Source organism: Columba livia, chromosome 1 (assembly GCF_036013475.1).
Source record: "Columba livia isolate bColLiv1 breed racing homer chromosome 1, bColLiv1.pat.W.v2, whole genome shotgun sequence".
NCBI classification, from domain to species: Eukaryota; Metazoa; Chordata; class Aves; order Columbiformes; family Columbidae; genus Columba; species Columba livia.
The window spans coordinates 145,666,225-145,681,491 of NC_088602.1; the positions used below are offsets into that span (position 1 = coordinate 145,666,225).

At 42.2% G+C, this 15,267-nt stretch overlaps 1 protein-coding gene across 1 annotated transcript in view; it reads left to right on the plus strand.

Annotated features, from left to right (window-relative positions):
* The window catches only part of TMTC1 (transmembrane O-mannosyltransferase targeting cadherins 1), a 150,405-nt gene that overhangs the window by 115,914 nt on the left and 19,224 nt on the right, over positions 1–15,267 (plus strand). Inside the window, exon 12 of the mRNA XM_005500319.3 lies at positions 8,311–8,454. Coding sequence (XP_005500376.2) covers positions 8,311–8,454 — 144 coding nt within the window. The remainder of the gene's footprint in view (positions 1–8,310; positions 8,455–15,267) is intronic.

Consider the following 15,267-nt stretch of genomic DNA (forward strand, 5'->3'; position numbering starts at 1 on the left):
AACCTTGAGACTTTCAGTGAAGGCTTGGCAGGAGTATTTGGGGCACTCTGCTTATCCCCAGGCTTTCAAATGGCTCCTTCAAGCAATTTGGGCAGTGCTGGAACAGGGTTGCTCTGATTTACACCGAAAACCGAGGCAACCCCCCAGACATCTCAGAGACAGCCGTGATCACGGATGGCGTTATGGGGCTGTACAGCTTTTTCTGGCACCCATGAACCTTGGGAGATGACAGGTGTGATTGCACCCCATCTGCTTGGGTGAGATATATGTTATTTCATCCCCTCACGTAATGGTTTGGTTGAAGAACTCACCCAATGGTCTCCTGTTTGCTATGTTATTCCTCTGGTTTCTCTGGGCTCTGCAGAGGCGCCTTCACTGTTCGTGCTGTCTGTAAGTCGGGCATGTCGTGAATTATTAGTCTTTTATTGGGCTTCAGTGGTTTCTGGGATTTTCAGGATTTACATGGATCCTGCATAAATTCTGTATAAGCAAGCAGCCCAGTTTGATAACCTCATGTTGCCTCGGCACTGCAGGGAACATGTGAGTTTAGCAGGAAAGGTTTTGTTTATTTATATTTAGCTGTGACATTGTTTGACTTAAAATCTTTTTTTTTCCCCTCAACTCTAACTCTTAAGCTTCTACCCCCATCCAAGTTTGAAAACGTAATGAAAATTCACAAATTGTAGTATTGTTTAATGTGCTACAGGCTTGTTTTTTAAGTGGCACGCTTCTGGATATGTGTTTGTTTTGTTTTCTTAATGGATGCCAGGCTTAAAGAATTCATGGGGCTTTTGTCCATTTACAGATTAAATCTGTTCAGCTTCTCTTTTGTTTTCTTTTCATGTTGCTGTCCTTGAGAGGTTTCCCTTGATATTAGGGTCCAGCACAGCTGCTGTCCTGTTTGCTCTGCCCATCAGCCTTGGATGCTCACCTTGGTGAATAGGTTTGCCAGTGGCAGGGCACCCACTGGCTGCTGGTCCTGCTGGCTGGGCTGCCGGGCTGGGGGAGAAGCCGGACAGCCGGGACCTTTCTTCCTTCCACTGATCCCTGGCTGCCATTCAGCACTTACTATTAATATTTATACTGAATTGGCCTCTGGAGGTCCCAGATGAGATCAAGATCCTGCTGTGCTGGCCACTGACTGTCACGGGGATGTTGTCATCACCACAGAGGACTTGTGAACAGAGAGGTGACAGTACCGGGAAGGGAAGTTTTATTATTGTCACTTTAGAGATGGAGCATGGAGACCCTGAGACACAGACTTGTCCTGGGCCACGTGGGAAACTGTGGCTGAGATGAACACTGTTTCTCAGTGTTCATATTGTAGGTGCTTGGTGCCAAAATGTGGATGACTTCTGCCCACTAGAAGGTAGAATGTATTTGAGGTGGGTTGGGGTACCCAAAGCATCTGCGGGGACCCCCCTGCTCTTCAGCAGCAGAGGGAGGACACCTTGGGTGGGTGTCTGAAGTTAGCTGTAGGTATTGGTAATCAGGCACCATCTCCTCTGACTTCTGCAGCACGACCTCCATCAGGATCTGAGCTGGACCATGTAACACCAGTGAGGACCCAAATGGAACCTGTAGAACCACTCGGAGATGCCCTGAGAGCCTCTGGCACTGTGCTGGGGTGGGGTCGCTCACTGCCTTGTTCCTACATTGTGTCAAGTCCTGACCCAGGCCACCTCATAGCTGAGCACGTGGAAATGGGCATGATGCAAGACCTGGCTGCTTTGTCATGCTTTCCCTGAAGAAGATTACGCCTGAGGCTTTCAAAGGAACCTAAAAGCGTTAGATCTCTCACTTGCCTGACTTTCCACAGGATTTCCATTAAAAAAAAAAATTATAATACAAAAAATCCCAGCCTGCCACAAACCCTCTGCCAAGCTGAAGGGTGTTACCTTTGAGGAAATATTGATGTGACTACTAAAACTCCTCAAGAGAAAACCAGCTGCTGCTGCTTAATATTGCAGGATCATCTTTCCCTCTATAAAAGGAATTCAAATGCTGCAAATTGAAGGTGTTTTTGAGAAAGACAGAGGATCTGGCTCTGTGACCGACACACCTCTACATCATGTAGAGCAGCTCTCAGAACAAGGTGCCATGCTTTGTGAGGCCACAGCCCACGTTGTTGCCGGTGCAGGATCGTTCCCCACAGGGTGACTGGTCTTGGAATTACATCAAGTCCAGACATAGAGCTTTATTGAGAACTTATGAATGTGATGTAATATTAAAATTGAAGAATTGACTTGAAGTAGGATACTGGAGTAAATATAAAATGGGCAGTATAAAAATTTGGCACAGATGAAGCATTATTCACATAACATTCTTACTTTTGTTGGCAAACTGATGCCAATAAAATAATACGGTATGTGTTGGAATGGGGCAAAACATGCCTTGAAAACAAGTTGCCATGTTGCCAGCAAGTAATTTGGCTTCAGTAATTAAGACCTGACTGTACGCTTAACTGGGCTGCCGTGAGCCTTGGGGATGCTGAGCATTGCGGAGGGTCGCACAGGCACCAGGAGAGCCAAGAGCGGATAGCAGGGCAGCATCCTGCAGTATAGAGGACTGGTGACAGGATGTCTATCTGTCTGTCCCAGAGCTCTTTAGCCCCTCTTCTCCTTCTACCACCAGAGAGGTAATACAACCTGTTTTCTCACAGCAATGCAGCAGTGGTAATTAATGACAGCTGCTTCAAAGGTGGAGCATTCCCTGCGAGTGCTGAGGTTAAACGCATTCTCTAATCAGAAGATGCATTAATGAAAAACAGGCATGCTAGATCTCCCCAGCTGAGTCAGTTGCTCATTTTTCTCTTTAGCAGAAATGAAGATGCTTGGAGCTCCTTTGAATGTTGTGCAAGATGATGCTCACAGGTTTTTTTCTTTCTGCTACTGCTTCCATGGCATGACTGTTAGGTTAATGATGGCCAGTGTTGCTTACAGCTTTTATAATGGCTTTAAGGTCTCATGTTATAAGTCACTGGGAATGCACTTTTGACAGGTTTATCACCTGTGCTTGGCAGGGAGTGTCACTCCAGCGTGTGACATCTCAGGGCTGTCCCGCCTCAGAGAGGATGGCTCTGGACTGCGCATCATGCGGTGGCTGTGGGCGGCTGCCCAGACCCCTGAAAGCCAGCATTGCAGCCTTTTCCATGCTGTCTCTGGTAGTTTCTTTGGCTAATTGCACATTAGTCTGGCCCTGTACCCTTTTGCTCCCTGCCCCTACACAGCCATGGCTGTGCAAAAACCACATAAGGCTCTTAAGAGCGAGCAGGGAGTTGTCACGCTAATGCCTTTTGCCCCCTGAGCACCTCTGGCGCCAGCCCTGGGGCTGTTTAAAGGCAGGACTGCAAACTGAGCTTGCCAGTTGTTTAAGTGATCTCTCTCAATCTGAATTAAAAGAATTAAAATTCTTGGTGGATTATAGGTTGTAGCCATGACAACAAATTCTCTCCCTTTTCCTTTTTTTTTTTTCCTAGATTTGTCTTACATTTCAGAAATGTTGCCAAACAAAACTCCTCCTTTTTTTTTTCTTCTAATGTTTCAGGTGATAGAAGCATTAAATTAAAAAAGCAAAATAAATGGTCATCAGCATTTTGATGACTATATATGTTTTATGCCCGGTATCTTCCTGTGAAACTGAAAATCTATTGACTGTGCAAGTCAATAAGGCTTTTGTTCAGTGGTATTAGAGGGAATTTTGCTAGCCTAAAAGAAGTGAGAATAATTACTAACAGGAGTTCTTGTGCAGTGTATACCTGTAATAGTTAAAGGGAAAGCTGCTTAAATTTATTCTGACAATTGCAGATACAGCACTGGAGGAATCATTTGAATTATTCATTCTGCAACAAGGAAACATCCCACTTCTCTTTAGAAATGAAATGCCGGTCTGATTTAAAATATACTTTTATGGGTTGTTTTCCTTTTTTTGTTTTTAAAGTAATTTTGCCATTTCAAGGCTTCTATTAGAATTAAGTGTGAATGTAGGTTTTTAAATAAAATTATTCTGATTTCTGAAAGAACGAAACAGAGTTTTTTACATAAACTGCTTCTTGTAGAACAAGTTTAATGAAATTCAGCTTTCTTTCATAAATAATGCAGCACTTGCATTTGATTAGGTGAAGCCTAGAGAAATTTCTACCTAATCAGATGCATAGCAAGAAGGATATTGCCTGCAGACTGCTACCATTATCAATGGTGGTGGCAAGGAAAATACAGCTCCATGTGTATCCAGATAGAAAGCTTTGTTTCTTCAGAGAAGCTGCAAAACAAGGTATATATGTTCCAACAACTGATTCTTTGAGCCTCAGAGTGTCTTGGCTATTTATAAAATAAGACCTGGGTTCTGAGTATTTTCGTTATTGTGGCATGAAGAGACTTGAGGTTAACTGGAGAGCTCTTTGTCCTGGTAATGTGTTTATGACCCTTCCAAGAAATAAATACATGTGAGGAAGAGGCAGCCTTTACATCAGAGAGCTTATGGTCAAAGTAAGCAAGGTGGACATTGGGAATCATTTGGACCTATTCCAAAAGTCTTGAAAAATGGCACAAACCTCTTGATACCATGAAAATGGAAAAAAAAAAAGTGTATGTGCCATCATTTATTAAAATGTCACATACAGCAAAAAGCAAACCATTTTACAAGTGGTGTATCTGCAAGTTTTGCAGAAACATTTTGAGAGTTCTTTAGTAAATGTTGCTTTAATTAGTCACCTGTGGTCAAGTTTTATGATACCCTGTAAATCCAGCCACAAGAGTTTTTTCTGCTCTGGTTTTATCCCCAGGAAGCTGTTATTAACAGCAGTGGGTGTGCATGAACAGAGGCCAGTTTGAGTTAAGGCCATTAGTCCTTTAGTCATCATCCATATTAATGAATAAAAAATGGCCTGGTCCTCTTTCTCTAGCCCTGAGGCCAGTTGGCGTAAATTGACCTGCAAACATTCAGATAGTGCTTGCGTCCTCTGAGACACAGTGGCTGAGCCCAAGCTGGCTTTTGGGACCAGACCCTGGTCTGGGCTCAGCCCTGGACCGCTCCTGGGAACTATCTGAGGCTGTTGTTAAACAGTTAAGGATCATGTTAATAGTATAACAGTGTGAATGGTCATGGGCTCAGGCTCTAACTCTTGTTACTTTATTAGAAGTGATGCTCTCTTAGGGCTTGGTTATGCTCTGGGCCAATCTGAATTGAGTGGCATCTTGCTCTACCACCGTAATGAAGTAATACTCCAAATAAAAGAATAAAGGTCTGAACCGTAATGGCAAAGCCCCAACAACACCACCTTATCTCTTAGAGTTTACTCGGATATGTAAAATTGCAAATGTCAGAAGTTCTTTGGGATGGATGCTAAGTGGGTTTAAGCTTAAGGTTCTTTTTTCACTTACATTTCTTGGAAAGGGCAATGAGATGTAATGAATAAATGTAAAACACAAGAAATAGAGCCCAGAATCTACGGGAGATGTGCTTGCATCCTGTGATTTGCTGTCAAGAGGTTTTAGTGCTGAGCTTAGAAGTGTATTTATGGAACTGCTGGTCAGAACTGTGCAGTTTAAAGGTGAAATCAGTTCTCTTTTTTAATCTTGAGTTTTCATTCCTCTCAAAATTGGTGCAAGCAAATCTCCTGGGCCTAAAATGTCATGGGAGCACTGGAGGCCAAGAATAGAATTAATTTCTGAAAGTTTGAAAGCAAAATCATCAGGTTTTGGGCTGTAAAATGGTAATCTGTTTCTGACCTTCCCAAGAACTGCCTGAAATACTTTTGCCCACTCGTAACTCAAGTGACTTCATGTCAGATATTAGAGCTGTTTTTATGTGTGAGTACTGACAGAAGTAGTGCATGGCTTTTATCACTGGAAAAAAAAGGCCTCAAAAATATAACTGCCAAAGCGTTTTTTTGGTCCAAAACTATGTCAAAATGCCGTGGAAGAAGTGGGAAAAAAAGCTAAGCCCTCGGTCATTTTGCCTAGGATAGATAGGATGTTCTTCGCTCAACATTATCTCACAGAGTTGCATCCCAAATGCCTAAGAGCAAGCAAGCCAGTCCTTCCCATTGCTCCCCTGCTGTTGCTGTGGGAAGTATTTCTCCCAGCCTTCTTCAGCTGGGAAGGCTTAGCCTTGATAGACAGTGGATTTTAGGACCAAGGTCAAGACTCAGCACTATACCCTTGTGACTGTCTTGTCTTCAGCTGGTGCTTCTCCAAGCACAGGCAGCCTCTCGCATCCCAAGACGCGCAGGCTCACTGGGTAGCTTCAGTGATGGAAAGTGATGCTGTTTCTGTGCCATCTGCAGCCTGGCCTCAGATTTCATACTCTTTGCTCCTCTGTGACAAGATCAATTAGGGAATTCTTCAAAAATCAGTTGAGCAGGGAGTGCAGGTAGCGTGGGCAAACAGGCACGGGGCAATGCAGACATTTGAGACTTGTGAACTGCACCTGAGAGCTTGCAGCAGAAGTGGTTACCTCTGAGAGACCGGATGCTTATCTGTACCTGAGGGATGTTGACAGAGTCCACAGTTGTTAGTTACTGAGTGGTGGTCGCTACATTTATCTTTTGTCAGTATAACAGGCAAAATTTTTTTAAAAAGTGTTTGCATCCTTGACTGCTGTCTCCTGGGCTATGTGGCTTTGCAATAGTCGTCAACTAAGCTTGGTGTTAGGTGGAAAAAGGATTTTGGGGCTTTTCTCTTGCTTAGTTGTAGGAAACATCCTGGTTTTATTATCAGTGCATGTCCACTTTTCCCGGAGTTCCCTCGTGCTTCACACTGTATTCATCTCCCCAGCTTCACCCCCACGGAAGATGCTGCCAGAATCACTTGTGTGCAGTGGAGCGAAAATGTGAATGATACAAATGTTGCCGCAGTGTATAAAATGCTAAATTATTCATGGTACTTCAGCACAGAAAATCCCAGGGCTGAACTGACATAATGAAAAACTCCAGGGAAAAAAAAGAAAAAAGCAACCACACACAAAAAGAAACAAACAAACAAAAACACCATGGAAGGTCTTATATTAAAACCAGTTGCAAACTTTAGAGTTAGACTGTATTATAGAATCTTAATCCCTTCTTCTTCCTTTAAATGCCCCTCCTCATGCTGTACCCTGGGCTATCATAGCCAACTGCTTTTAACGTCATTATCCACATCACTTTCCCATGAACAGGGACCTGAGGCAATGAAATGTCAGATGACTGGTCCGGGTCCAAAATAGAAAATCTGTACTGGCAGCAGGGTTTGCAACTAGATCTTCTCAAACTGAAGCCTTGACCATCTTTAACCTGCTTCTTCCTCTGTATCGTGAATGAAATAATCATTGGGAATTGTTCAGTGGGCAAGCGCCTGTGCAGCATCTCATACCAGAGCAGCAGACAGACACACAGCTGGTCTCCCAGCTTGCCTGGGACCCCCATGGGCTGCTGCCACAGCTTTATTTCTTTATTGTAATGAACCTTAGTTTTCACCCATCTGTGACACAAAGGGTCCTGGGTGTTAATCTTGCCCTGGATCACTTTTACCTCTGGAGTTTTCTGGTGTAAGACGTACAAATGAAAATATTAATGTAGAAGTACAATTTTGTCTGAGAATTAGACCACAACATGCTTCTTAATTCATGGCAAATTTTAATGGAGATGCAGTGTGCCCAATGTGTAGTGTTGTAACTGAAACAGGTAGATGCAAAGATCAACAGATGAGTGAAAAGGAAAACTGAACCAAGTGGTGAAAAAATACAACTTGAAGCTTAGGAAATTCATAGTGTTAAGCAGTCTGTTTCCAGATATTCTTAGCATTTTGCTTGATCCTGAAAATATTGTTCCAACAGCTGATTTCAAGTTTCCTTTTGCACTTTATTAAAAAAAAAAAAAACAAGCACAAATAACAACAAAGAAAACCCAGATCAATTTGAGCAGTGTTGTATTGGTTTCTGTACATGTCAAAACATACTTCCATTGGAAACATATTTTTGACAAAACAGTTCTTGCTTGTTTAAAAACATTTTGAATAAAGACATTCAAGCTGCTTTAGTCACTTTGCCTTTTGCTTGGAGGGTAAAATAGGCTTTCAAAGCTGTTCAGTGTTCCCTTTTACCCTGGAGGCATGCAGGAACTGTAGGAGAAGATCTGATTTGCAGTTTCTTTGGGAGTTGAAAAGGTTCCTCAGGATGCCACAAGGACCGGCAGCAAATGAAGGGAAAACAATGTTTCCTAGCCAGCATCCTTTGCTTTACCAAGTGCCAAACAGCAGTGGTGGCAACATTAGTAACCTTAGCTTTATTTGTCAATTAATGAGTGTCTGTGACTTGATATTTTGTTTTTCCTAGGCTCTACCCTCGTCACGCAAGTGCTCTCAACAACCTGGGGACATTGACCAAAGATGTGGTGGAGGCAAAGGACTACTACAGACGGGCCCTTCACTTAAACCCTCAGCACAACAGAGCTCTCTTCAATCTTGGCAACCTGCTCAAGTAAGTTGAATGTGGAACTGGCACCAAGGAAATTCACATTCTCTCTACATACATCAGCAAAGTAGTTTTGGTTGCCAAGTGGTGAAGGAATGGCATTATTTCCTATTGGTGGTCAAGACTTCCAGCACAAAGGTGAGGCTTAGTTTGAATATCTTTATACTGTCCACCACATCACTTGAGGTGCTGTTTACAATTGTGCTTCAGCTGGAGGGAATTCACTTGATCCCAATCAGGAAGCAAAAAATGAGGTGCCTAAACCTGACTAATCACCTGAGACTCCCATCTCAATGGAGCGGTGTAAGTCTTTCCAGTGGAGCAAGTCATGTTGTTCCAAGACAGGCATGTGATGCAGATCTAATAAATAACACAGATCCAACAAATCCCCCTCTGCACATTCCCACTTCTCCTCATTAGCTGTATGGAAGGTTGATGCCTAGTTTAGGCATAAGCAGCGAACCCTGAGGTGCTGAGACCAGCAGAAGGTTCATCCCATTGCGGAGGGGGTGGGTCTGCAATCGAGGGGAAAACTGGTGTTACATCCCTGTACAGTTACTCTGCTGAGCAAGAGAACAAGTTAATCAGCTTATAATTTCACTCATTGTTATTTAGAGTTTCAGCCCTGAGCAAGGAAAACAGCAGACAATCATAATCATGTGAATTAATTTGGCTAACCATATCTAAATGCTGGACTTAAATCTACACAAGAAGCTTTGCAAGTATGATAAGATCCACTTGGGGTGCAATTAAAAAATATATATATCTCTACCCATGCATTACTGTTTCACACCAGCAAAAACCCTCTTGTTTTTGTGAGGATAGTGTGTTATTTGCTGACAGAACTGCATAAACTACATCAGTAAAAGCAAAGTTATCAGAATAATATTGCAAGTAAACTTGATGGATTTGGGTAAGAATATTGCAGCTGAGTAATTCTTAAATAAAAAGTAGATGAGTGCTTTACTAGAAATACTAGAAAGAAAGGAAAACGGTAAAGACAGTCTTATTGCAAGAGAAATGGAAGGTCTTTGTATTATTCATCGAATTCGGTTGATTGAAATTAATCTTAGGTGGCAATGCTGTTTAAATATACATATTGTCCTTTTAATCCATCATGTTTGCCTTAGTTATTATTCTCTGTGGTTTTTTAAAAATATAAAATATTAATACAAAAGAGTGTAAGCCAGAAGCAGCACCAGGACATCCCATGTCAATAATGCTTAAATCTGGCCTGTTGATGGGCTCTTATGACCCAACAGATGCATATAAACTGAATTTGTTGCACTGGCAAAGCACAAAGGAGACATGTGGGAAAATCTCTTAGAACTGCTGTTTGTTTTCTGTGCAATATGGCATGTTTTTCCTAATGTGATAGTTAAGATATTGCGTGTTTTGTTGGACTGCATGTGCTCTGCATCCTTCTGTGGTGCCATAATTGCAGTATGTTAAAAGTGTGTGATGCTTGTGCTAATCTAATTAAAATAAAGCACTCAGGTTCCACCTGCCCTTTTCCCAGAGCCATTTGCTCATATTTTCTAGACTTTTTATTTTTAGGCTTCCCAAACAACCTAGTTCATCTGAACACACCAGTAGTATTAATTATAATGGAAACTGGGTGGGCTCATCTCCCTGTTAGGATTTAAAAAAATCCTAAATTAGGTAGAGTTCATGGTGGAGGGACTAGCATGTACATAAAGGAGATTCTGTGCAGGCGGATCCTATATTAATATCTCCCCTAAAACACAGCCCAAACCCCTTTGCCACGATCTTTCCTGGATCATCCATCAACATACAAGAGATCATCAGCCATGCTGGTGCATGAGGTGACTTGTAGGATGACCAGACAGAAACGACGCAGAGATTTCAAGCTCCTCCTTCCTACAACTTTGTCTTTATTTGTATTTTCTACCTGTCCCTCCAAATTATCCTTTCAAGCATATGTATATAGGGCAACCAGTTTTCTGCAGACACTAAATGCTAGTATAATCCAAGTAATAAATGAAAATCTGCAGAATATTACAGGCAGATATTACTTTCTGGCTCTGCTATGAGACATCATGAAGAGTGTTCTGATTTTTAAACCTATGGCAGAGAAAGAATAGATGGTCAAGCCGTAAAAGCATTTTCTGTCCTCTTTGCACAGACTTCAGTGCATGGTACAGATCAGGAAAATCCAAATCAGCAACATTTGAGGCACCTCTGGTGCACTTCTTGTACTGAGACACCTAACAAAGCCGTCTGGCATGGGGAATTCCCGGTTGAATTCTGCCAAGTTCTTTATACCCATCCCTGCTCGTAGTGTGGAAATCTGATGGTGGATATTAGATTTCACCTCCTCTGGAGTACTGAGAAAGGGGAACTCCAAGATTTTGGGAGGATGGGTTTGCTATTCCCGTGTGGGAATCTGCCTCTCATTATTCCATGTAAATAAGCTCTCTATTTAAGCATCCATTGCTTGTGATTTAAGCTTGAGTAAAAATCTGTTTTGAGGACTACATGGCAGAATTTTAAAGGGTTTTTTTTCTGCAGAAGTCCTAGATGTAAAAGGATGTTTCCATTTTCTGTTTGCACATAATGAAGACAGCTATGTGCCAGAAGATGAATGTACTCAGGAAGCATTGCAGGGTAATGGCTGAATAAGCCTCTGGTTTTGTTTACATCTCCTAAAATAAAGTTGTATGTCATCATTTTCTTGCCTAATATAAATATTGGAGAGTAGATAATTAAACAATGCCAACAGATTTCTTAGTTAAAATAGACCCAAAAGATGGCCTACCTGAAAGCGATAAATCTCTTTCTCCACTTTTGTGATCTGTAATCAGTGACACACAGCAGCCTGATGCTACTTTCTTGTGTTTTGTTTTGAAGTTTCCCATTATATCAATATTTAGCTCCTTTATATAGATTTAGTTTTGTTGAGCTTGAAAAACTAAGATAAATATCATTCAGAATACCTCACATATTTATAGCCTGTGAGATGTTCTGTAAAGAGACAAGAAATAGAATATTATGAACATTTGAAGTAAATATTTGTCTCAGCTTTCTGTTGGAGGAAGGATGGGAGACAACTTATTTGCAGTACTGTGTCTATCCGTATGTGAAGCATTCTCAACATTCAGTACACTATTTCTTATGAAGAAAAGCCTCAAAACTCTTGCGTGCTTTGCGAGTGTTACGGCTGCATTTTCAAGGGGAAAATGAAATGCCTAGAAACAATACCCAGTAAAATATTGAGTTTATTTGAAGGACTGATTCTCTTCTGAATGTAGAATAACACACAAGGTGTTCTGTGCATTTGTTCCTGTGATTTAGTTCAAGTTTAGCAATCCTATCTATTCAGAGGAAGGAGGACTGTCTGCCCTCTCCAGTACAGGCTTCTGGATATGTGTGTATGTGAATGTGCTGACACAGGCTTGTGTAACTGCCTGAAGATGCTGGAAGACATCAGATAGCTATTACGTGTATTGAGATTTAAGATCTTTCAGAGACTGAAACATTCCTCCCTTCCATTCAAAGAGGCAAAGCGAGTGATAATGCTCAGTGATACTGCATCTGGCTTTCTGGATGGTCTCTGGTTAGGATATCCTGCGCTGCATGAAGTGCTGTGGTTATATGTCAGTATCATGTACATATTGTAGCCTGTTTATTTAAAAAACAAACAAAAAACAACAACACCCACCCCCATCCCCCAAAAAAAAAAAAAAAAAAAAAGAAAAACACCACAAAACAAAGCACAAACAAAAACACAACCAACCAAACCAAAACAAAGCAACAACAAAAAATCCCACCTCTGCCAGTGTCAAATTTACAGTAGATTAAAAACATAACGTAGGTTGGAACAGACCTCTGGAGATCATTTGATCAAGCCTGCTGCTCAGAGCAAGTCTAATTGGATCAGGTTGCTCTGGGTTGTGTCCAGCTGAATCTTAAACACCTCCAAGGACAGAGATGCCACAATCTCTCCATGCAGCTTGTTCCACTGTTTGACCACCCTCTTGCTGAAAAATATTTCTCCTTATATCTAACCAGAATTTCCCATGTTTCTACTTGGATCTATTGCTTCTTGTCCTGTCATCGTGCACCTCTGAGAAGAATCTGGCTCTGGCTTCTGTGTGTCCTCTGACCAGGTCGTTGCAGGCAGCACTGAAGTCACCCCTGAACCTTCTCCAGGCTGCACAGGCACAGCTCACTCAGCCTCTGCTCAATGCAATGGGTGCTCTAGCCCTGACCTTCTCTGGTGGCCCTCGGTTTGGCTTCCTCTGGGAAGTCCATGACTCTCTTGCACTGGCGAGCCCAACTCTAGCAGACATCGCTCCAGATGTGGTCTCACAAGTACCATGTAAAGGGGAAGAATCACTTCCCTGGACCCACTGTTGGCTGCCTTTGCCATGTAGGGTACGTTGCTGACCCATGGTCAACTTGTCCACCAGGATGCTTGTCATTCCCCAACCTATGTTCATGCACAGGGTTATTCCACTCCGGGCGCAGGACTTACTTTTGCTTTTGTTGAACTTTCTGAGGTTCCCATCAGACTTGGTCCTGCAGAGAGAAATCCCATCAGAGTTCCAGACCCGAGCGGACGGAGGAAGAAATGCAGCCGACTCAATATGAGTGATAAAGCATACTTCAACTTTATTGCCCGAGATAGCGTGCATTTATACCAAATACCATAATTATGCATACTTGTCTCTATCTAATAGGCTAAGCACATTTACTTACTCCACCTACTTGGGTTTAGCTAGCTATGCGCATCCCACATTCTTCTGACTCTTATCTCTTCAAAAATATCCTGACCCTGCCTTAGTTAGTACTTTTCTGTTCCCCCCTTTTCCCACGGCCTAATAGACAAGCTAACTAAGGCCTACTTATGTCAACTAAAATGGGCTCTGCTCGTACAGTTGCTTGGTGGACTCATGTCCGTGCTCCTTGAGCCAATCCCCGACATGGTCCCTCTGAAAAGCAGCCCTGCCTTGCAGTGTATTGCCTGCTCCCCCACTTTGGTATAGATGAATGGCAAAGGTGTGCATCTAAATTATCTGAATCCCTTTTAAACCAGGGAATCGAATAGGCTTAGAGGCTTCCTTTCAGACAGGCAGTCTTAGACACTGCAAGCTCCCCTTGGATTGTGGTGTGAAACCAAGATGAGATGTTCAGAGCAGCTGCGGAGCCCTTGTTGAGTTCTGTGTTTCTGCTTTTAATGCAGCCAAACTAACGTCACAAAACAAAGCAAATCTTGAAAGTTAAAAAGTCCTCTCGAGCTTTAATTCCTAGGTTGCTCTTTCTGTTGCAAATGAAATTTGCTTCAGCGCTAACAGCCCACACACAGCCCCGTGCAACGCCAGACTTCTGCAGGGTGGTTTTGGCTGATGCTTGTCCAACTGCGGGGCACTCGCAAAAATATGGAAGGGATGCTTCTCGTGGAAAGAGCTGTTCTTGCCCTCAGCTCGAGCACGCTGGTTGTAGAGGGAAGGCTGGGAGCTCAAGACGGAGTCAAGAGAGGGCATTGCAAGGCAACAGAATTTGGGGAAAAATTGGATTAAGTGATCATAGACTCCATGTGTCAGTTGAAGTTGTTCCTCTCTCTGTCGTAGCGAAGGTACACGTTACCTAGCTTTTCCTACTCTAGATCCCCAGTTTACGGTAAATTAGTGTATTGGACTGTTCTTCCAATGCTCTGCGCTCTCCCAAATTGCAGGAGATTTATATAAGCAACGGCCTCAATCTTGCAACACATTGGCCTTGATCCAGGAAAGCACTTCAGCTGGTAATTAATTTTCAACTTGCATACATAAAAGTTAAGTACGCGTTTAAGTGCTCGGGCAGAGCGCTTGGTATCTCGCAGGCCTGAGCCCTCTGAGAAACTACTGGATCTGCTTTTTTCAATGTAATTCAGTCTGTCCTATAAAAAGACACCATAATCTTTCCCTCTCTGCCCCCACTTTCAGGAGACAAACATTGTTCTTGGATCAAAAGAAAAAAAAAAGCCATTTTGAAATAAAAGAGTAATCAAGAGGGCTGCCCCATGTTCAGAGTGCATGCTTGTGGTTAATGGGAGCTTTTACTACTGCTGAGTGGATCACTTAATCCTTTTATTTCTGTAGCTGGCATTTCCTACATTTTTTTTGCCAAACATCAATACCTTTATAAAGCAGTCATCTGGTTTTGATTTATAAAAATGTGTCATGAAACTCCAGCCAAGGGATCCAAAAGTTTTATAAATTGACAAGCTAGCTAGTCTTTAATTAGTGTAGGAGAAAAGTGGTTCTTTATTTGGTTTTGCTTCATTCGTGTAATTTATATGGAACACCACTGGAAGAAGAAAAAGACCAGCACAACTGGTTTTACTTAGCTTAATGCACAGGCAAAATATTCTTCCAGTTACACAACTAGAAAGGGAAAATATCTGCAAAGCCACATATATTATCAGCTGAAATTTGCACCTTATAAACAAGATCTGGTTACTTGACCATGTCACTCAGATGAAATCTAAGGCCAAAGTGGCAAGGTGTTCCCATGTTTTCTGTGTCCCAGAGCCCTTTGTTTCTTTTTGTAAGCACTGCTATTCATATTCTTTGTACACCCAACATAAGGAGAATGTTGTTCCAGCCCAGCTAAGCATCCTTAGATGTTTGTTCAGGAAACCTTCTCATTTTCCTAAGGAAAGAAATACAGTGTGATACTAGAGAAATTGTAGCTCAAATAAATAAACATGCTTAGATTTTTGTTCAGGAAACCTTTTCCTTTTTCCAAGGCAGTAAACACAGAAAAATGCTGTTAAAAAAAGTCTAGCTCATCAGCATAGACATCTCTCAACTA